The 23,943-nt window shown below is 41.3% G+C and overlaps 1 protein-coding gene across 2 annotated transcripts in view; it reads right to left on the bottom strand.

Annotated features, from left to right (window-relative positions):
* Positions 1-23,943, bottom strand: part of LOC145993881 (mediator of RNA polymerase II transcription subunit 12-like) — a 224,189-nt gene that overhangs the window by 49,989 nt on the left and 150,257 nt on the right. For both annotated transcript variants that reach the window (XM_083129754.1, XM_083129753.1), the window contains 4 exons: positions 22,907-23,115; positions 14,697-14,791; positions 3,130-3,329; positions 1,407-1,591 (listed from right to left, as the gene is read on the bottom strand). In XM_083129754.1, the coding sequence (XP_082985880.1) occupies positions 1,407-1,591; positions 3,130-3,329; positions 14,697-14,791; positions 22,907-23,115 (689 nt within the window). The remainder of the gene's footprint in view (positions 1-1,406; positions 1,592-3,129; positions 3,330-14,696; positions 14,792-22,906; positions 23,116-23,943) is intronic.

A 23,943-nucleotide genomic window follows, 5' to 3' on the forward strand; every position in this document is an offset into this window, starting at 1 on the left:
GTAGATGCCCATTTGCAAAATATGTGATTGTGATGCCAATCATAAATACAGAGCTCTTCAAATAAATTGGAAAATGGTAGCTGAAAATCTGATTTTCCTTATGTTGTACATGCATCATGTGCTGCAAACTGGGAGGAACTGAGCTTAATATTTTATACCAGCTAGAAAGACACTTTGGAGAATTAGCCACACTTACATTCTAGCAAAATATATTTGTTTCGATAAAGTGCACTTTACAAAATACTCTAACCAAACTTTGAAAAATACACTTTGATTAATGTTATTTTATTCTAAATGTGCAAGCTGTCAACTTGAAGTGTGACTATGTTGAAAATTAATCCAATTTATTTGTAGTTCTCACGTGAATATCTTTGGGTCATTCCATGTCAAATTAACTAAGGTCTGAACCTTGACATCTCAGAAATTGTTAATTTTTGGTGCAGTGATAATACCAGTAAAGGTGTCGAAAACTGCAAAATTTCAGATTTTTTCAGCTATTATTTTTTGTAATTGACTTTCAAAAAAACCCAAATCACAAAATTTGACGACATTATGAAATCTTTAAACAGCTGTAGGACAAAAACTATTTGACATAGAGCTCAAATTGGTGTCACTCTCTTCTTCTTTAATGAGCTTTAATTTGAAATGCAACTTGACTGTGGTATTTCAATTTTGTAATTTTTCAAAAACTCGAAAAAAAAGTTTTTTTGGAAATTTCAAAAACACCATTTTTAATTTTTTTGAAAAAAAATGTTTTGAAGACATGAATTGACTATTTGTGTGCAAAATTTCATAATGGGGCGGCAATGAGTTCGTTCCTATGGAAATTATTTTTTGTATTGTAATGTTGACTTTCATGTTAAAACCGAAACTTAAGTTGAGTGGTTGATGTTGATATTAGTCTATTTTATAATTTTTGAACTACAAATAATATAAAAATTTGTAATATTTATCACTTTTAATATTTGGTAATGAAATTGAAAAATATATATTTGTGTTTACATTTTAGAATGAGATACAAATACAAGGTCTTAACATCAAAAAAATATGACACCAATTTGAGCTCTTTAGGTCAAATAGTTTTTGATATACAGCTATTTAAAGATTTCAAAATGTCATCAAATTTTGGGATTTTTGCATATTTGAAAGTCAATAACTCAAAAACTAAGAGCCGAAAATATCTGAAATTTGGCAGGTTTTGTCCTCTTGATAGGTACAATGTATAAACAAAAAATCTAGAAAATCTGAATCCTAAAGGTAAAAAAATAATTGTTATTGGTTAATTTGAGATGGAATGACCCCTTTTGTAACAGTCGCACCCAAACACATTATTATTTTCACACACAAAAAAAAGAACACAGGGGAATAATACATACTTCAATGCAGTTATGAAATGTGCAACTTACCTATTGTTATTGAGGTCTATAACCCCATAGCTGATGAGCTGAACTAGAAGGATGGCCCATTCAGTGGTGACAGCAGTGTTTCTTTGGATTGTATCAAACATTCCACCAACCAGACTAAATCTCAATTGTAATGCATCTTGCATCATGGCTCGGGCTTTTAAATCCTCATATTTGTACAACATTTCCTAGAAGGAAAATGAGAAATTTTAAAGCTACAGATGTGACCATACATCATAACTTCATTTACTAATCTCCACACTTCTTACTAGACCTTTTATGGTTATGAAGAACTTTTAACTGATAGAAATTAACAACAAATTGAGGCTTTTTAAACTTCCTACCACTTCTAATTAGTAACTTTGTCAACTTTAAATTTCTAACGTAATTATTACTCTTTTATCCCATTTCATACACTTTACACTAGTATTTACCTTCCGATTACTAACCTGTTCTCTATAACTTTAAGGCTTTAAAGTCAATAATTGTAGATCTATCACAATAACATTTTAACCATACTAACACTATTATATGTAAACCAATGATTATTCTCATCTCCGAATAATCATTGGTCCTCTTTCTGGTATGAATTCAAGTCATAACCATCATGTAAAAATAAATAAATATATATATATATATATATATATATATATATATATATATATATATATAAAATGGAAATTACAAATAAAGAATAAAGAACAAGGATAAACGGGGATATCCGGTAAATATTTTGCGTAACTGATGTTCCGGTATAATTTAAGGCACCGGGACAATAGTGCCTACCTCCGAATGTATGCGGGTGGAAGAGGGTATTTTTCTGGGGTTCCCCCCTTTAAACTTGATAACTTCATTTAATTTAAAAATGCAACAACAAAAATAATAAATAACACAATAATTTAGTAAAACTGTTGACTACTGTTATTCTGCATTTTGGAATTCACATTCATGATTTAATTACTGAAAAAATAAACATAGTAAGATGGTTCAGGAAGAAATTACATATACAGGGGTGGAAACTATTCAAGTGGTCAAAATTACTGATTTAACTGAACAAAATAACAAAAAAACTGACCAAATATTGACAAATTACTGACCACATACCGACATTTATTTACATCATATCAATAAACTGTCATCCTAAAAGCTACTGTAGGATTTCACATTGTAAAATTATTTTCTGGTTCCATTATCCCCACAGCCAGCCATCACACATTTCTTTATTGATGATAAAAGAATAATAATATTGCTTGTTTGTATTATAAAATATTACTGACTTTACTGACCATTTTTTAAAAATACTAAGTTCTGACAAGAATTTGTGTAAGTGTGGAAACCTATACAAGAGAGAGCATTGGATAAGGTAGAGCATTATAATGGGATTGTGAAAGATATTTACATTGTAGGTTGGCTGTGTGGACACTTGAAGATTACATTAATTGATTAGAAATTCTGTTTTTAATTTTACCAATTATGATTTTATGCATAAAAAAAAATGTTTGCTAGTTCACAAGTGTGTGGTGGATAATATTCAAAAGCAACATAATATCTGTTCTGTGGATGTATTCTATGGCCAGCTATAGTGAGGAAAGAGTTGAGTAAGAAATCAATTAGTAAAGATTTTGGATTTCAGTAAACCTGCAGAGAAGAAAAAGGAGATGCATGGCTCTTTTAGAAGTAGCAATGGTCTCATTCACAAATTATATTTTATGCAAAAACTACTTACATCTTTGGACAGGTGCAGGAACTGTGACAGTTGAGACTGAAGGGACGTGAGCAGGCTTTCCCGTTGATCATCCTGGCCTTTGAGGCACGTGAGGACAAGGGACAAAAATGGCTGGTGGCTCAAAAGCGATGAACTGCGCTGAACGCTGCGATCCTTGTCCCGATTTTTTGAAGACCAATTTCCATTTTCTAGAACATGCCCTGCAAAATGAAGTGATATTTAATCTTCTTGCAACACCTTACATAAAAAAAATCAGTTTTTAAAACAAATACATGTTCAAATTAAATCTTGATGTCAAGTGAGTACAGCAAAATCTAAAATCTGAGGAAATCTCCAAAAATATTTAGACCATGAAAACTGTATAATGGATGAATGTAAAATCTGGGAATGTAAAATTGGAGTTCCACTGTACAGTGTACTGCACAAATATTACCAGGCAAATCGTTCATCACTTTTTTTTTATTTTCATTATTTTTCCATCGTTTTTCTGCCACTTTTGACAAATCACGATGAAGAGGATGAGTGATGATTAGATGAAAGAATATCCATGCCCAGACTGGCATTCAAACCCAGGAACTTCAATGGAGAGATCGAAAATCGACAACTTAATGTGCCTGGCCATTGAATCAGCAATACATTATAATTTTCATTCATTTCTCTTACATCTTGTGTGTCTAGGGAATGGAATTGTACCGATATTGATGCAGAGGAAGCCAGCTACATTTTTGAGGTTTTGTTTCAATTCTTGGATCTCGCATTGAGTAAATCAAAGTGAATCAATCACCTTAGTGCATAAATGATTTAATCTATACAATTTGGTATCAGAGTGTTGACACATATGTGATCGACACATACGAGGTGTGGCTAGAAATAAACCCGGATTGATGTTGCTGTCGACAAACGGCAAGTGTGTCAAGGTCAAGTGGTGCATGAGTCTATAACGTAATATCCTGCCTAAGGACTGTGTGATTTCCCAGGGTGTGAGCGATCAGTTCCGCTGTAGCTTGTGGACGAAGTGAACCGTACATCTGTGCTCCATCGGAAAATTGTTAAGTGTGAAAGTGAAACAGCATATTAATTTGATGTCTCTTATGAAACTCGGAAAATCCACCACAGAAACTTATGGTTTGTTGAAGGAAGTATACGGAGATGAGTGTTTATCATGCACGCAAGTGTTTGAGTGGTTTCAAAGGTTTAAAGAGGGACAAGAAGTGATCGTGGACGACTCATGTCTTGGACGGCCTTGTACGTCAAAAACGGAATCAAACATTGCAAATGTCGGTGAATTGATTAAAAAATATCATCACTTGAGTATTCAAGCTATTGCAAAACAACCAACATTATTACATTACAGTGCTGACGACCCTTCATGAGCGACCAAGATGACGACGACATGATTTGTGGAAAAGCAAGTCATGGATTCTTCATCCGGACAATGCTCCTGTCCACACGGCATTGTCAGTCAAGGTTTTATTGGCCAAGCATGGGATCCCAGTGTTAGAACATCCACCCTATTTGCCGGATCTTGCTCCATGCGACTTTATTTTATTCCCAAAGGTCAAATCAGCACTAAAAGGAACCAGATTTACGACCGTAGAATTTGTGAAAACAAAAGTGACGGAGGTCATGAACATGGTTTCAGAAAATGATTTCCAGCACTGCTTCCAGCAATGGAAGATTCGTATGGAGCGGTGTATCGATAGTTCAGGGGAGTACTTTGAAGAGGATAATGTTCATATTGTACAAAATAACCAGTAAAATATTTTGTAGCAACAGTCCAGTTTCTTTCTAGCCACACCTCGTACATATACTATATGTGTGCACGTGACAGACACAAATAAAACTTTACACAATAAAACTGATATATCGAATACTTTTATTATAAATATATAGTTTTGAATTGACTTTCAAAGGCTTTCAGTCTGAAAATTACCTATGACGTACAAATATATAATTTAGTGGTATGAACGATTTAAGTGGTTGTATCTTATTGTGACATAAATAATACTGATCAGTGCATCTGTCTCATCATGGAAGCCAAATAATAATAATATATACATATATTATGACATTGTTATAACAATATTATACCTTAACCTTTTTATTAAGATACATAATTTTAACTGGATCCCGCGATCAAGTTAGCTAGGATGACTATGAAAAATCGAGTCATGCAAAATATATATATATATATATATATATATATATAAATATATATAAACCGGAAGTTCCGTCTATTTCTCCTCACACCGATGATGCTATGAAATTAGCAAAAATTTTGAATTTTTCTACTGTCCGGTGAGTGTTTTCTTTTACCTTCTTTGATTTTTACTTAGCCCTTTTGGCCCTCCTTGCTTTTATCCATTATATATATATATATATATCACAGGAATAGGGTCAGAAATGGTGCCAAAAGGGCGGATAAATACAAATTATGAAGGAGACAGTAAACACTTACCACACAAATAGAAATAATTCAATATTTCGCGATCTGGGTCGCATTTTCAAGAAGGAAGATAAAAGATCGACGACACTTTGAGTAGAGGCACAGAATACTGACCGTAGCGTCTCTACGGTCAGTGTTGCCAGAAACAGTTGATAGGAAACACGAAGTACTTTAGCCAGTGTTTACTGTAAGGTGGGTGGGTAGTTTCGGGGAGGAAAGAGTTACTAGTTGGCTAGGTTGAGTCCAGGGGGTATCCTGGCGTGCATGCCTGCTTTCCCATCGCCTGCGGACACATCTCCACCCCCCCCCCCCCCGCTCTGACACATTATTTCTATTCGTGTGGTAAGTGTTTACTGTCTCCTTCATAATTTGTATATATATATATATATATATATATATATATATATATAAAAAAAATCAAATAAGGTAAAAGGAAACACTCACCGGACAGTAGGAAAATTCAAAATTTTCGCTAATTTATAGCATCATCGGTGTGAGAAGAAACAGAAGACGGAACCGGAAGTTGGGGTCCTGCAGAGTTGCCAGGTCCCCATTGAAGAAGAAGCGGTGCGTAGAACGAAAAAAACACTGTTTCGTCACCAGGCTCGTCGTAAACTGTGAGTGTGTAGGATGAGTTGGGCGGGAGGGTGGGTGAGGGTTGGGCATTACTGGGTGGCCTTGTTCAGGCCAGGTGGAGTGGTTGCACTCATGGCCGATATATAGGCCCTCTCCCATCTTTTGCGAACAGAGGTGTTGGCTGGTTGGGGTAGGAGGTGGATGATCGCTACCCGGAAGCAGTCGTTGAAACTGATGTTGTGGTGGTTGGTGTGGACGGCGACAGTGAAGTCCAGGTTGTGGGTGGAGGAGCGGTGGTTATTGATGCGAAGGTTGAGGGCCGTTGATGTTTCCCCCAGGTAAAAATCACCACAGATGTTGCAGGTGAGGATGTAGATAAGGTTTGAGGCATGGCAGGTCCCTTTGGGATGGAGGGTAAATTTGCCAGTGGCCGTGTGCACCTGGAGGGTGTGAGAAGTGATGAGGATGGGACAGGTCTTGCACCTGGGTCGGTTGCATTTATGGGCAGGGGGGTGTTGGATGTGTGGTGAAGGAGTGTTGTGGACCAGGATGTTTTGGAGGTTAGGGGGGCGTTTGAAAACCACCCTGGGTTTGTCGGGAAATATGTTTTTGGTTTCGGGATCACTGTGGAGGATTGGGAGAAGAGAGTGCAGTGTGTGCCTGATTTTGTTGAGGTGGGGATGATATTGGGTGATGAGTGCAGGTGGGTTGGTGGCAGCAGGTTTCTTGGTGGTAGTGGTATGTGAGGCAGCTCGTGATATTTGCTTGGTGACCAGGATGGAGGGATATCCACGGTTAACCAGGGCCTGGTGTAGGCGGAGGTTATAATTCTGGCGGGAGGTGGGTGAAGTGTTCAGGCGCTGTCCCCTGAGGGCCAGAGAGAATGGAATTGCTTTTTTGGTGTGGAACGGGTGGGAGCTGGAGAAGTGTAGGTATTACATGCAATACCTACACTTCTCCAGCTCCCACCCGTTCCACACCAAAAAAGCAATTCCATTCTCTCTGGCCCTCAGGGGACAGCGCCTGAACACTTCACCCACCTCCCGCCAGAATTATAACCTCCGCCTACACCAGGCCCTGGTTAACCGTGGATATCCCTCCATCCTGGTCACCAAGCAAATATCACGAGCTGCCTCACATACCACCACCACCAAGAAACCTGCTGCCACCAACCCACCTGCACTCATCACCCAATATCATCCCCACCTCAACAAAATCAGGCACACACTGCACTCTCTTCTCCCAATCCTCCACAGTGATCCCGAAACCAAAAACATATTTCCCGACAAACCCAGGGTGGTTTTCAAACGCCCCCCTAACCTCCAAAACATCCTGGTCCACAACACTCCTTCACCACACATCCAACACCCCCCTGCCCATAAATGCAACCGACCCAGGTGCAAGACCTGTCCCATCCTCATCACTTCTCACACCCTCCAGGTGCACACGGCCACTGGCAAATTTACCCTCCATCCCAAAGGGACCTGCCATGCCTCAAACCTTATCTACATCCTCACCTGCAACATCTGTGGTGATTTTTACCTGGGGGAAACATCAACGGCCCTCAACCTTCGCATCAATAACCACCGCTCCTCCACCCACAACCTGGACTTCACTGTCGCCGTCCACACCAACCACCACAACATCAGTTTCAACGACTGCTTCCGGGTAGCGATCATCCACCTCCTACCCCAACCAGCCAACACCTCTGTTCGCAAAAGATGGGAGAGGGCCTATATATCGGCCATGAGTGCAACCACTCCACCTGGCCTGAACAAGGCCACCCAGTAATGCCCAACCCTCACCCACCCTCCCGCCCAACTCATCCTACACACTCACAGTTTACGACGAGCCTGGTGACGAAACAGTGTTTTTTTCGTTCTACGCACCGCTTCTTCTTCAATGGGGACCTGGCAACTCTGCAGGACCCCAACTTCCGGTTCCGTCTTCTGTTTCTTCTCACACCGATGATGCTATAAATTAGCGAAAATTTTGAATTTTCCTACTGTCCGGTGAGTGTTTCCTTTTACCTTATTTGATTTTTACTTAGCCCTTTTGGCCCTCCTTGCTTTTATCCATAAGGTAAAAGGAAACACTCACCGGACAGTAGGAAAATTCAAAATTTTCGCTAATTTATAGCATCATCGGTGTGAGAAGAAACAGAAGACGGAACCGGAAGTTGGGGTCCTGCAGAGTTGCCAGGTCCCCATTGAAGAAGAAGCGGTGCGTAGAACGAAAAAAATACTGTTTCGTCACCAGGCTCGTCGTAAACTGTGAGTGTGTAGGATGAGTTGGGAGGGAGGGCGGGAGGGTGGGTGAGGGTTGGGCATTACTGGGTGGCCTTGTTCAGGCCAGGTGGAGTGGTTACACTCATGGCCGATATATAGGCCCTCTCCCATCTTTTGCGAACAGAGGTGTTGGCTGGTTGGGGTAGGAGGTGGATGATCGCTACCCGGAAGCAGTCGTTGAAACTGATGTTGGGGTGGTTGGTGTGGACGGCGACAGTGAAGTCAAGGTTGTGGGTGGAGGAGCGGTGGTTATTGATGCGGAGGTTGAGGGCCGTTGATGTTTCCCCCAGGTAAAAATCACCACAGATGTTGCAGGTGAGGATGTAGATAAGGTTTGAGGCATGGCAGGTCCCTTTGGGATGGAGGGTAAATTTGCCAGTGGCCGTGTGCACCTGGAGTGTGTGAGAAGTGATAAGGATGGGACAGGTCTTGCACCTGGGTCGGTTGCATTTATGGGCAGGGGGGTGTTGGATGTGTGGTGAAGGAGTGTTGTGGACCAGGATGTTTTGGAGGTTAGGGGGGCGTTTGAAAACCACCCTGGGTTTGTCGGGAAATATGTTTTTGGTTTCGGGATCACTGTGGAGGATTGGGAGAAGAGAGTGCAGTGTGTGCCTGATTTTGTTGAGGTGGGGATGATATTGGGTGATGAGTGCAGGTGGGTTGGTGGCAGCAGGTTTCTTGGTGGTGGTGGTATGTGAGGCAGCTCGTGATATTTGCTTGGTGACCAGGATGGAGGGATATCCACGGTTAACCAGGGCCTGGTGTAGGCGGAGGTTATAATTCTGGCGGGAGGTGGGTGAAGTGTTCAGGCGCTGTCCCCTGAGGGCCAGAGAGAATGGAATTGCTTTTTTGGTGTGGAACGGGTGGGAGCTGGAGAAGTGTAGGTATTGCAAGTGGTTGGTGGGTTTTATGTGGATGGAGGTAGTCAGGTGTCCTCCCTCGATGTGCACGTCCACATCCAGGAAGGTGATCTGGTTGGGGGAGTGTGTCCAGGTGAATTTTAGGGAACGGAAGTGGTTAAGTTGGTCCAGGAAGGCTGACAAGGATGGTTCTCCATGTGTCCAGAGCATGAAGATGTCGTCGATGAAGCGGAGCCAGAGGAGGGGTTGGAGGGGTTGGGTAGCCAAAAACTCTTGCTCAAGTTGGCCCATGAAGAGGTTTGCATAGGATGGGGCCATTCTGGTACCCATGGCTGTACCTCGGATCTGTAGGAAATTTTGGTTTTCGAAGGTGAAGTTGTTACAAGTGAGGACAAGGTGGGCTAGGTGAGTCAGGAAGTTGGTGCTGGGGTTGTGAGGTTTGGGTCTGCTATTGAGATAGAATTCTATGGAGCGGAGGCCATGGGAGTGAGGTATGTTGGTGTAGAGGGAAGTGACATCAATGGTGGCAAGGATGGTATTTGGGGGCAATGGCGGGAGGGTGCTGATTTTCTGGAGGAAGTGGTTGGTGTCACGGAGGTAGGAGGGCAGAGCTTTCACAAGAGGCTGGAGATGGGAGTCAACAAAGGCTGAGATTCGTTCTGTAGGTGAGTTATAGCTGGACACAATGGGTCTGCCAGGGTTGCCAGGTTTGTGGATTTTGGGCAATAGATAGAAGGTGGGGTGCAGGGATTATCGGGTATTAACATGGCAGTGGTACGAGCTGTTAGGCCTTCAGGTGGGCCGCGGGTGTGGATGAAGTCCCGGATTTTGGTGAGGTGTTCGCGGTGTTAGGCCTTCAGGTGGGCCGCGGGTGTGGATGAAGTCCCGGATTTTGGTGAGGTGTTCGGCGGATAGGTCAACTGTGGTGGGTTTGTAGGTGGAGGGGTCAACCCACGATTTTCCCACTAGCGAGAGATTTCGCTATTGAACTGACCCACACCATGTACCGATCCAGCTAAATCGCGCCCGAGAACTGTCCATTTCTATTCAATCCCTTACCAAAATCCTGTTGCTGACCCCAGGTAACCACCATCACAAAATAGACTCCTTCTGCACACTCCGCCCATTCCATTGCCAGTGATCTTAACACTAAACACCTCCAAAAACTCTCCAATCTCTGCCGTCAAGCTTTCAGACTGGCTGCACCTTCCCCTTCCACTGCCGCCCAATTTCAGTCCCACACCAACATGCCCGCTATTACCCGACCCCCCTCTACCATTGCCCACCCCTCACACACCACCACAGACCCCCCCTGAAAACCAAAACTGCACTCCCATACATCGCACCTTGGGAAACAACCAGTCACGGACAAACCCACCCCTACCAGATCCATGACCACCAATGACCCTAACCCACTCAAAAACAACCAGACTGTACTCAATTTATCCAGCCATAAACTGAGCACTGATGAAATAGCTGTTTTATCCAAAGGCCTCACCTTCTCCCCCACAACTCCCCCCAACCAATTCCGCCTACTTTTTGACATACACACATTTGCTCGCAGCCTCCGATGGCAACATTTCTGGGCCAAAAATCCCTCACTCCAAACTACTACCAGTGAAACCCACCCGAGCCTCCTTCAATTTAGCCCCCCTCCTCCCAAGATCCACCCCCCCTGCCCACCAACCACCCCTTGGAAAGATACATCACTGCCGTCATTTCCACCACCTCTGACAGCTCATTCTTAAATAACTTTCACAACCAACCTAACCTCAATCCCCCCCAACAGAAAGCTCTCAGAGACCTCCGCAACAACCACAACATCAAAATCCTCCCAGCTGACAAGGGGTCCACCACGGTGGTCTTGAACTCTCAAGACTACCTGGCGGAAGCCAACCGCCAGCTGGCTGACCCCTCCACCTACAAACCCACCACAGTTGACCTATCCGCCGAACACCTCACCAAAATCCGGGACTTCATCCACACCCGCGGCCCACCTGAAGGCCTAACAGCTCGTACCACCGCCATGTTAATACCCGATAATCCCCGCACCCCCACCTTCTATCTATTGCCCAAAATCCACAAACCTGGCAACCCTGGCAGACCCATTGTGTCCAGCTATAACTCACCTACAGAACGAATCTCAGCCTTTGTTGACTCCCATCTCCAGCCTCTTGTGAAAGCTCTGCCCTCCTACCTCCGTGACACCAACCACTTCCTCCAGAAAATCAGCACCCTCCCGCCATTGCCCCCAAATACCATCCTTGCCACCATTGATGTCACTTCCCTCTACACCAACATACCTCACCCCCATGGCCTCCGCTCCATAGAATTCTATCTCAATAGCAGACCCAAAACCTCACAACCCCAGCACCAACTTCCTGACCCACCTAGCCCACCTTGTCCTCACTTGTAACAACTTCACCTTCGAAAACCAAAATTTCCTACAGATCCGAGGTACAGCCATGGGTACCAGAATGGCCCCATCCTATGCAAACCTCTTCATGGGCCAACTTGAGCAAGAGTTTTTGGCTACCCAACCCCTCCAACCCCTCCTCTGGCTCCGCTTCATCGACGACATCTTCATGCTCTGGACACATGGAGAACCATCCTTGTCAGCCTTCCTGGACCAACTTAACCACTTCCGTTCCCTAAAATTCACCTGGACACACTCCCCCAACCAGATCACCTTCCTGGATGTGGACGTGCACATCGAGGGAGGACACCTGACTACCTCCATCCACATAAAACCCACCAACCACTTGCAATACCTACACTTCTCCAGCTCCCACCCGTTCCACACCAAAAAAGCAATTCCATTCTCTCTGGCCCTTAGGGGACAGCGCCTGAACACTTCACTCACCTCCCGCCAGAATTATAACCTCCGCCTACACCAGGCCCTGGTTAACCGTGGATATCCCTCCATCCTGGTCACCAAGCAAATATCACGAGCTGCCTCACATACCACCACCACCAAGAAACCTGCTGCCACCAACCCACCTGCACTCATCACCCAATATCATCCCCACCTCAACAAAATCAGGCACACACTGCACTCTCTTCTCCCAATCCTCCACAGTGATCCCGAAACCAAAAACATATTTCCCGACAAACCCAGGGTGGTTTTCAAACGCCCCCCTAACCTCCAAAACATCCTGGTCCACAACACTCCTTCACCACACATCCAACACCCCCCTGCCCATAAATGCAACCGACCCAGGTGCAAGACCTGTCCCATCCTCATCACTTCTCACACCCTCCAGGTGCACACGGCCACTGGCAAATTTACCCTCCATCCCAAAGGGACCTGCCATGCCTCAAACCTTATCTACATCCTCACCTGCAACATCTGTGGTGATTTTTACCTGGGGGAAACATCAACGGCCCTCAACCTCCGCATCAATAACCACCGCTCCTCCACCCACAACCTGGACTTCACTGTCGCCGTCCACACCAACCACCACAACATCAGTTTCAACGACTGCTTCCGGGTAGCGATCATCCACCTCCTACCCCAACCAGCCAACACCTCTGTTCGCAAAAGATGGGAGAGGGCCTATATATCGGCCATGAGTGCAACCACTCCACCTGGCCTGAACAAGGCCACCCAGTAATGCCCAACCCTCACCCACCCTCCCGCCCAACTCATCCTACACACTCACAGTTTACGACGAGCCTGGTGACGAAACAGTATTTTTTTCGTTTTACGCACCGCTTCTTCTTCAATGGGGACCTGGCAACTCTGCAGGACCCCAACTTCCGGTTCCGTCTTCTGTTTCTTCTCACACCGATGATGCTATAAATTAGCGAAAATTTTGAATTTTCCTACTGTCCGGTGAGTGTTTCCTTTTACCTTATTTGATTTATATATATATATATATATATATATATACACACACACACACACACACTGGGTATCCACAATTTATCTTTACAACTTCAAATCTAAATAACTAAATAATGGAACAAAGTATCTGAGTTCTGTTGCCTTCATTTAAAAGGGAAACTCTCTTTGCTGAACAAACTGTTAACTTAAATTGTTACCTGGATATGCTGGACCAATTTGTTTTCCCACAACTGGAGAATCTCCAGCCAGATATCTTTTTCCAACAGGATGGTGCACCACCTCACTGGGCTCTGGAGGTACGCAGATCCTTAGATGAACATTTTCCTGGTCGATGGATTGGGAGGAATGGCCCAATTACATGGCCACCAAGTTCACCCGACATAACCCCTTTGGATTTATTTTTATGGGGTTATGTTAAGGATATTGTGTACCGAATGCCAGTTCTCAATATTCAAGTCCTACGACAAAGGATCACTGCAGCCATCGCAACACTTACTGAGGAGGTACTAGAGTGGACATGGCAGGAAATCGAGTATCGCCTTGATATCCTATGGGCAACAAGGGGGGGCACACATAGAGATGAATTGAGGTGGTCAAAAAAAAAATTTGAGAGTTTCTCTTTTAAATGAAGGGAACAGAACTGAGATACCTCGTTCCATTATTTAGTTCTTTAGACTTAAAGTTGTAAATATAAATTGTGGACACCCAGTAAATATATATATATATATACACCTTACACAGGCTAATTGCAATATACAGGGTATTCACAAATGGCCTCTATGATTATTATAAGGGTCCAAATATTTACGCTACCAAGCATTCAAAATATGTAATAATACAAATGTTTTTGGTCTATGGTCTTTTCCTCCTATGGTGTTGATTTTCATGCCTTAAAAGAAAATAACATGAAAGTAAGGTAATGGGCCTGACACAATCAAATAAAAATTAACTGAATTTTGTGAGAAATTGTTAACGCTTGTCTGATAAATACAATCTGAATTACAAAATGAAAACTACAGAAATGTTCTAAATACAGCATTTTATGTAAAAATATGTACTGTTATTATCAGAAAAAATAACACATGTAACATTAATTTCAGGTATTGCATTTCTAGCATTGTAATTTACCAACAATTGTATTTTTTTCTTGAGAAATACAAGGGATACCCACAGAGAACATCCATGCCCAGACTGGAAATTGAACACAGCAACTTCGGTGGTGATGGAAAAATCGACCACTTAACGAGCTTGGCCACTGAGCCAGCATATCCACTAGTGTGTTGCTGATTGCACTGCTTCCACTACAACTGAAATCAAGATTGTGTGGAGCTCTGCGTTCACACTTCTCCTTGTGCCTGGCATGGTACAGTAACAGACACTTCGGGGTTGTTATGATTTTCAATAAAAGTGAATGGATTTGTTAACCCAGAAGTGTCCATGACTGTAATGCACTGGAGACTTCTTCAATGAATGCCAGGAAATCCTGCATTACCACTGTCATGAAAAGATACACTATACAGATGGATGGTTTTTTATATACTCGTACATACCTGCTACTCGTAGAACTCTGCCTTGGACTGCACTTGGAAGCTTTGACACTAAAGGTGCAACCAACCAGATGGACTTGGACTTATCAACTTCAGATCTAGGGGATAAGAAAATTGTTTAAATGTAATAGAATCAGGTACGTTATGCAAACTATCATTCATTTTTCTAAAACATTTAGTTACATGTAGCAAAATTAAACACTCAACTTGATTAGAATACCACGAGGGTAGTGAAACATTGCCAGTTCAAGAAATAAATGATTGTTTATCGAACACAAATGATTTTTATTACCTTGAAGTATAAGTACAACCAGAAATGTGCACTATTAAAAAAGAGGCAAGAAAATTGATGCAATAATGCAAATGGTGAAAATAATCAATTACTGGTATTATATGATTTGTCAGCTGATAAATATTACATCAATAAATTGCTGATATACAGGGACAGGGTACATTGTATCAAAAAATACTCATTAATTTTTTACTCATTGAGGCCTTATTTTGATGCTTGAAACCTTCACATGAAAACTTTCTATCTTATACATATGAAAGAATGTCTCATAGATTCAAGGCTGACACTGACATTTATTTATTTTTGTCATAAACCACGAAAATATGAGTATGCTATGGCTAGATTGTAACCAAACATGGCAAGAGTTGATCTCCAGAGTGTCAATACTTATGGACAAAACATATGAAGCTGTTCTTTCACGTAAAGCATAAAATGGATACACATCATGTATAAAGAGGAAGGAAAGTCCTATGACTTCACCTTGTTGGCATGATACTGTTTCTATAGCCATAGCATGTTATGATCCTTCCAGCCATGGCACTCGACTAGCTCTCATGTTATTCCAAGAACTTACAATTTCTGCTGCATGGCGCTGATGTCCGACTAGTCTGCTTCTACCAAGACACATCTAAAGTAGGTGAACTTTACGACTGAGGGACTTGTGATTTAAGTATTTAGGTCTTTCAAACATTTCTGTCATTGAGGAAGCAATGCATTTCAACACTATTGGAATGAAGAATCTGCAGATAAGGTCACTTGCGTCTTCAGAATGATCATTATTCGTGGAACAGAACAACACATTGCACTGTCTCAAAGCCGGTAGTAGGCTCTATATTTTCTTGTAGGTTTTGCTTCAAACACACTCTGGGTAAGAGAGGCACAGCATTTTCGATGAATTTTTGAAATGTCCATGAAACACCTATGAAGCTGGTCGATGGATAGTGCATCATTCGATTTCTGTCACTCTTATAAATTAGGTCCATATAAATGCCGAACTACAGGATGGGGTAGATATTTCTGTGTTGCATTTGGAGCAAGACATGATTTCTATAACCTTTTTCGTTACAAATACAGCAGCATAAACAAGAGAACATAGTGATCACCTGCACCTGTGGAAGCAAGTATGTAGGTATAAGTGCGAACTTGATTATAGACTCAAGGAGCATGATGCTGACCACCGACGTGGGAGGAGACAAAATAGTCATGCAAGGGAAATCCACATTGGAAAGGCTCTCAGAAGAAACCTACGCAATAGTGACCACTCCTGCCAACCTCAACACTAACTACGGGGCCCTCAATAAAACCTGGCTTCCCGCTATCAGGAATATGCATACCCACCCAATCTGCTCCCTCCGCATGACAAGAAACCAAGCGTTTGCAAAAAAAGCCTGCCTGTGCACGCGAACAAACGCTGTTCCACGGAAGCAGACGACAAGACCGAGAACCGACGTCTACAGTGCCAAAACCGCAATGTGCGGCAAAAGAAGGAAGCATTACACCCACACCAGAACAACAGAAAGTGAAAGGACTGCATCAATTAGCACCGCCACGAGCACAAGTGGAAGAAGGAACCACGTCGCCCACAGCAAGACAGTACACGCCTGACGAAACCACCAGACGGGTGGCGAAATTGATTGGGGAGAAAATTTGCCCAGAAAAATGAAAAGTAAGCTTATCAGAGTAAATTACCTATCTCTGCGTAACCGCCAAACAGATATTTTTAGATACAATGTTAATTGCTTATGTAATATAGAGGTGTAAGCACCATTTGCAAAATGATGAACACAAACACTGCAAGTGAAACAAGCTTATCAACTTTTCACCTGTTGATTTTAGAAACTTTCAGCTATGTTATGACCCAGTTTCAACAGGGTGGCTACAAACAAGCAGAAATGAAATTCCCTGACTTTTCCAGGTTTTCCAGGACAAAATTTACATTTTTCCCTGACAATTACAAACTAAACTAAATCGATGTTTTTGCAAATGGAAATAATAAACTCATACAGATCCACGTATGGTTTTGCTAAGTACCAATATTATCTTCTATGAAATTGACTCAATTTCTCTATTCTCTATGATTTGAATTCAAACTGCAAAATAGTGAATTTGGAAATTTATTACAATTCACAACCTAAGGAAGGATTATGGAATTTTGTCATACGCAGTAAGTTTAAAATAAAATACTTGATATTTTTAAAGTTACGCCTAATGAGATAAGAGTGAAGAGTGATTGATTAAGAAATACAATTTGTAATTTATCAGTCTCCTTATACATTCTCGGTATTATATGTTGATATTTCCACTGAGGTTTGGAACCCTCTGCTTGCAAGAACCATGAGTGTGGACTCATTTTTCAATGCATAAAGCTACTTCTCTCTTCTCTGTAAAGCAAACAACTTAACTCTTGCATATAAGTGAAACAATTGAATCGAACAAAATAAAGTGTTATATTTCCTTACATTATCAATGGGATTTCTGCTTCAGTACAGTATATCCAAGTAGAGTGCTGTGAAACTGACAACATGCAGTTATACCATTAATGCTGACAAAAAGCGTATGTAAGTATTAGAAATTTAACGCAAGGAATTTATAGAATTGCATTGTATAGGTACCTGATTTAGCTAACCAACACATTAAAACAGGAACACTAATAATAAAAGCTTCTGAAAGTTCATATACGAGGGGCATCCTGAAAAAAGCTCCAATGGTGCCTATATGCAGCACTAGTGGTCAGAGAGCGACACACACACATGCAGGCAGGAAGAAGTGGCATGTAGCTGTAATCTGGTACAGTTGCAATGCAGCCGGTTTAGGACAGTTCTAGGTTAAAGATTGCAGCTCTCATAAAGTCTCCCACCGACTGCGATGTAGCTTACATTGCACGCTCAGAATTTGGCACAGAGCCACTAGCAATCGTGAGTTATGCAGACCGGACGTCGTGAGTGATAGGATGGTCAGACGATGGTGCAGACAATTCACGGAAGGCCAATCGAATGTGCACAACCCCATACAGCCGAGTACACACGGGCCCTTTGCATCACTTCAGGTGAGAGATCTTAGACCACTCCATGTACAGCCCTGGCCTTGAATGTACAGACTTTCATCTCTTTGTTTAACTGAAGAGGTTTCTGGCAGGGCAAGGATTTGACAGCTACATTGCGGTAGAGATAGTTCCAGTCTTTGCTGTCAGACACATATACTGTGGGCATACAAAATTTAGTGCCATGCTAAAACACATGCCAGAACAACGATGGTGATTATGCCGAACTGATATTCTTGTTTTATTTATGTCTAATCGGTAGGGACCTTGATATTTTTTTTTTTCAAATTGGTGTATTTTCTTATTTTTTATTTTTTACTATACAGTGTTATTTTTCCCAAAATTCACATTTTCATTTTAGTGCATTTTCTGGCAAATATCTGAAATTATACCCTCACGGTGTTTTTAAACTACTGTTTCAAATTGTAAGTCACATGGCTTACGCGTCTTCGCGAGAGTTTGATATCTTGAAAGTTATTTTGGGAAAGTTATTTTCCATACCCCTTTATTAATTTTAAGGTAAGGATTTTAGATAATGGAATTTTGGTGTGGAGTTAGGGCCCCACACTTTCTTGATCACGGCTGAAGGTGGGGGTGATGTGATCAGCACCACACTCCTGGCTTCCTTTATCCCTAAAAGTTTCCTCAAGGTACCATCTTCATATGATGCTGGGTGGGCGCCGGAGCAGTTTGAATAGGTGGAAAACATCCCGGTTCTCCCCTGCAGGGGATTGAACCTGGGTCTCTCGCATGTTAGTCAGATGCCCTAACGACTGAGCTCCATTATTACTCGCTCGACAAATCCCGATAGTGCACACTTAGCTCAGTAATTCAAAACATATCTCGTGCGGCAAATACGAAGATGTGGCTCCCGTGTGACGGTAGATACGCACTCGATCTCCTGTTAGAACACTGCCACTTTGCTCTGTGATGCAAATGGTTTTGATAGAAGTTGAAAAAATCGTGGGAAATAAATTATTTAATGTGGCTGTCGGAATTATTCCATTTCCGTAGAACTCTATAGTTTACTCTTGAGTAAAATGTTGGAAAACTTGCATGTTCTATGTACTCAAACATGGCCTAGAAAAGACAAGGATGTTGGATTTCATGGAATTTTTCGTTGTTTTAGGACATTTCTTTAAAAAAAATCGCTAAAAATGCCAAATTCGCATTATTTCGATATTTCGAACGGGCGAAAAATGTGTCCAGTCATCACTGCACATTCCTAAACATAATTTCGCAGCAATTACCATTTTTCACGGTTTTGGCATTTGCAAAAAATTGGAAATTACTTTCTGGCCACCCCTCGTATAAATCAGTAGATGGAAAGTGAAAATTTAGCAGGGCTGGCAGAGAAAAGTCAATTCTTGAAGGAAGTGCTTTGCAGTTATGATTGAATGATTCGAGTAAATATGATATTAAAATATTTATGTATTTATTATTAGTATTTTATTTCATAATATTGTACATTAACTTCACTCAGTGAGAGATTTAAGACTATCTCTCACAATAGTAAACAGACAGGACAGAGAGTGGCGTTAATTTCATTGGAATACTAGTGTTGCAGTAAATTTGAGGTTGGGAGCATGCACTTGCCAATTTTTATAACGTTCACCAATGCACATTTATGTTTCACTTTTTCGTGATAGTAGTCAATATATATCCCATTGGATTGGTTGGATTCTTCTTGATATCTAAGAATATTGCAATTTCATTGTAAACGTATGTTAACTTGTGTGAAACCAGTAATACGTCAGGATGATAAAAGAAAGCCTTCGTAAGGACTGCTACATTCAATAAGGTGAAGTGAGCCAGAAGAGTAATAAAATTCCAGCAGCATATTTGCAGTCTAAAGCTCTTCTTGTTTATGCATGCGATTTTTGTTCGATGTTGCAGTCCATGCAATTTCTGTCGCATGTTGTAGTGAGATACTTTGTCGGGTTGCGATATTCGACAAAAATCGTATGTATCAATGGAACATATTTGTTTCCATGTTCTTTCAGTTTGCCCAACAAAATGCCCTACTACGACGTCCGACAACTATCGGACGGCGCCACCCACTCTTATCCCCTCCATCTGTTGACAAGTCCCCTTACTACTCCCATACGGACAAGAAAAAATGATAATTCAATGCATTTTCCACGTAATATTTAGAGGCTTAACCTTTACTCCGCCGATGATACCAACCATATGGTATCATCAGAGTAAGGTCGTACTGGACCGATGATACCATATGGTATCATGGTGCTGATTACAAAATGAATGTGCTTCTTGGACCTTCATACTCTTATGTTTGGGAGGAAACTCTGACAGAGGTCTGGAGCAAGCCTGGGAAATTCATATTGATGACCAACCTCCCCCCCTCTCCGAAACATATCCATGCCACATTTCCGAACAGAGTTTCACATTTTGGCTCATTATTCAACTTGTATGGCACCCAGGAACATGAAACAAGTTTCAATCTATTTGGAAACATACATTCTTTGAAGAGAATACTAAGGTTTGCGCCTTCTCCCCAAAATAGAGGGAGAAGAGGAGGTAAACTCCAGATTTTTATGTTGTTTTTTTCATTGAAATTCGACAGTTGCTCCCCCAAACACCCTTTCCTCGGTTCGGTGTTCTGAATTGTACACGGTTGCATGCTCTGATGTTTTAGCTGCAAAACAAAACTTATCCGAAATAGATTGCTCCCATAGTAGCCGAGTTATAACAATTTTCCTCCAAAAATGCAAATTACCTATTTTTCGTAAAAAAAAAATAATCACATTTTGGCATATTATTCAACTTGTATGGCATCAAAAAACATGAAACATGTTTCATTCTCTTGAGAATTGTCCATTCTTTGAAAAGAATACTAAAGTTTGCACTTCCCAAATAGCGGGAGAAGAGGGGGTAAACTCCAGATTCTTTTTGTTTTTTTTCATTGAAATTCGGTAGTCGCTCCCCCCCCCCAAACCCCCTTTCCTCGGTTCGGCATTCTGAATTGTACACGGTTGCATGCTCTGATATTCTAGCTCCAAAACAAAACTTATCCGAAGTAGATTGCTCCCATTGTGCCCAAGTTATAACAATTTTCCTCCAAAAATGCAAATTACCTATTTTTCGAAAAAACAGTTTCACATTTTGGCTTATTATTCAACTTGTATGGCACTCAAGAACATGAAACATGTTTCATTCTCTTGAGAAATGTCCATTCTTTGAAAAGAATGTAGCAAACTCCAGATTTTTGTCTTTTTCCATTGAAATTCGGGGGTCGCAACCCCCCAAACCCCCCTTCCTCGGTTCGGCATTCTGAATTGGACACAGTTCCATGCTATGATGTTTTATCTGCAAAACAAAACATGTCCGAAGTAGATTGCTCCTTTAGTGCCAGAGTTATAACAATTTTCCTCCAAAAATGCAAATTACCTATTTTTTGTAAAAAAAAAAAAAATAATAATCACATTTTGGCTTATTATTCAACTTGTATGGCACCCAAGAATATAAAACATGTTGTTTCACTCTCTTGAGAAATGTCCATTCTTTGAAAAGAATACTAAAGTTCGCGCCTTCTCCCCAAGAGAAGAGGGAGCAAACTTCAGATTTTTGTTTTTTTGCATTGAAATTCGGGGGACATCCCCCCCCCCCAAGCCCCCTTCCTCGGTCCAGTGTTCTAAATTGTACACCGTTGTATGCGCTGATGTTTTAGCTGCAAAACAAAAGTTATCCGAAGTAGATTGCTCCCATAGTGCCCAAGTTATAACAATTTTCGTCAAAAGAGTCTTCGAAGTCAATGACTTTTTTTGACACCTCAAATTCCCTGACTTTTCCCGGTTTTCCAGGTTTTCCAGGTCTGTCGCCACCCTGTTCAAATATCTATCTCAACTCATGGTTTAAATTAAAGGAAAAAGCAAACACACACAAATAAAATGTGATTGGCACTTAGCCCTCTACATCAATTAAGCAACAATTTATTTCTAGGAGCTGAAAACAGCAGTATGTTTTCATTGAATAATTACAATGGTTTAAAAAATATATTAATGAATTGGAATCAGTAAATATCTTGCTTTTTGCCACATAACTCTGTCAGCTTCCCGTTACCCATGTTACCTGAGGACAAGTAATTTTATTTTGGTTCCTCAGATTATTAGCCACTACCATACCCCCCTACATAGAGGGGTGGTCAGCAGAACATGCTCTCAAGTCACAGGTTTCAGATTTGAACCCTGGTCAGGCATGAATGTATCATTGTGTTTATCCCATCACCCATTTCATCAATTCATCTTCATTACTGCAATTAACCCACGAGGTAAAATAAGCAGAATTTAAAAAAATGTAAAGGTATCCTCTGTGCACTGCACCATGCCATGAAGTTACATAGGGATATGGAGTTAGGACCCCACACACTCTCGATCTTGGCCACACTGGAGGTGATGTGATCCAATTGTCTTTACAGCCCAGGCTGAACCTCAATGTAGCCACTCTATGTAGGGACATAGTCCGAAACAATTCCACTTGAGATTACCTATTGCAGGAATCAAACTCGGGTCTATTGCATGACAATTAGATGCCTTACTGAACACTGTGGCTCATAATCAGTCACCAGTCAGAATAGAAGCAGAAGAAGTATTTTGCATTTTTTATTAACCATTGCTCTCCTGCCACTTTTGTGGAAGAATTGATTGAGTTCTGTTTTATGTCCACTTTATGCACAGTAAGGCTAATTGGGACTGGACCTACAGGTTAAAGTGGGATCCGAACCACTATGTGACTCCACCGGGTATCGAACCCGGGACCGCTTGATTTCAAGGTGACGATGCTAACCACTGTGCCTTCGAGGAGGCCCCTTTTGTGGAAGAAGAAGGAACTTACACACAGTGATAATAAAGGCAAATGTATTACCTTTGGGTTTGTGAGGATGCTCTCTGTTCCATTTTGCCTCCGCCTCTCTGTTCCGAATTCTCCTCTTCTGTGGTAAGTTGGAATACATCAATGGCTGCCTTCGCTACTATGTCCAACCACTGATTCAGTTCACTCGAGTTGTTTGGAAACTGGGTAAACATCAACTGAAGATCTAGCCATGAAATCCTCATCGTCCACTGATCAAGATTCTTCATTTAAAAAGAAAAATTGCCATTAAGTAATGATTCCAAGTTTTCTAAGAGATACGAGTCCATGCTACAAAAAGAGTAGTTCTCTGTAGAGTTTCGGGCAATATTTTAAATACCACTCGACCAGTGTTCAAAATGTTTCTTCACAATCCTCTAGACAATGCTGTGATGAATGGGTGTTAGGAAACTAAGCACCTGGCAATACAAACTCCCTCTAGCTATTTGCTGGCAAAGGCATTTTATTGATTCACGACACAAAATAAATAAACAGCATGATAAAAGACACATTCACAATATATCCAATCTTTTGATTTCATCTCAGAGTCATCACCGGGGCTGGTTGAGAGATGGAGAGCAAGAAGTATTCTCAGGCACTCTCTCTCTCTCTCTCTTTCTCACCCTGTCTCTCTAACCAGCCTGATGATGACTCAGAGATGAGTCTAAAGCTTGAACATATTATTAATGTGGTTTCTATTATGCTGTTTATTTGTTTTGTATTGTGGATCACTAAAATAGCTTATAATTTCTTGTGGTCGGAATAAAATTAAGCACCTTCTAATTTCTTAAGTTCTCTGTTAGGGTTAAGTTGATACGGACTTATTGATATCAGCTGATGTCAGTAGTATTGGTATTGGAAAGTATAATTTGAAATTCATTCACTGACTTCTCTAAAGACTACGAATCTCACAAGGTATGCAAAATTAATAATCTTCATTATTTTGGCAAAACATTGTCAGCAGAAATTGACTTTGTGATTAAATATTTTTTCTTATCCCAGATTCAAATTTGTCTAAATTCCACTAAGCACCTGCACAGATTTTGTCACAA

The sequence above is a fragment of the Lepisma saccharinum genome, chromosome 10 (assembly GCF_977018435.1).
Source record: "Lepisma saccharinum chromosome 10, izLepSacc3.1, whole genome shotgun sequence".
In the NCBI taxonomy this organism is placed as follows: Eukaryota; Metazoa; Arthropoda; class Insecta; order Zygentoma; family Lepismatidae; genus Lepisma; species Lepisma saccharinum.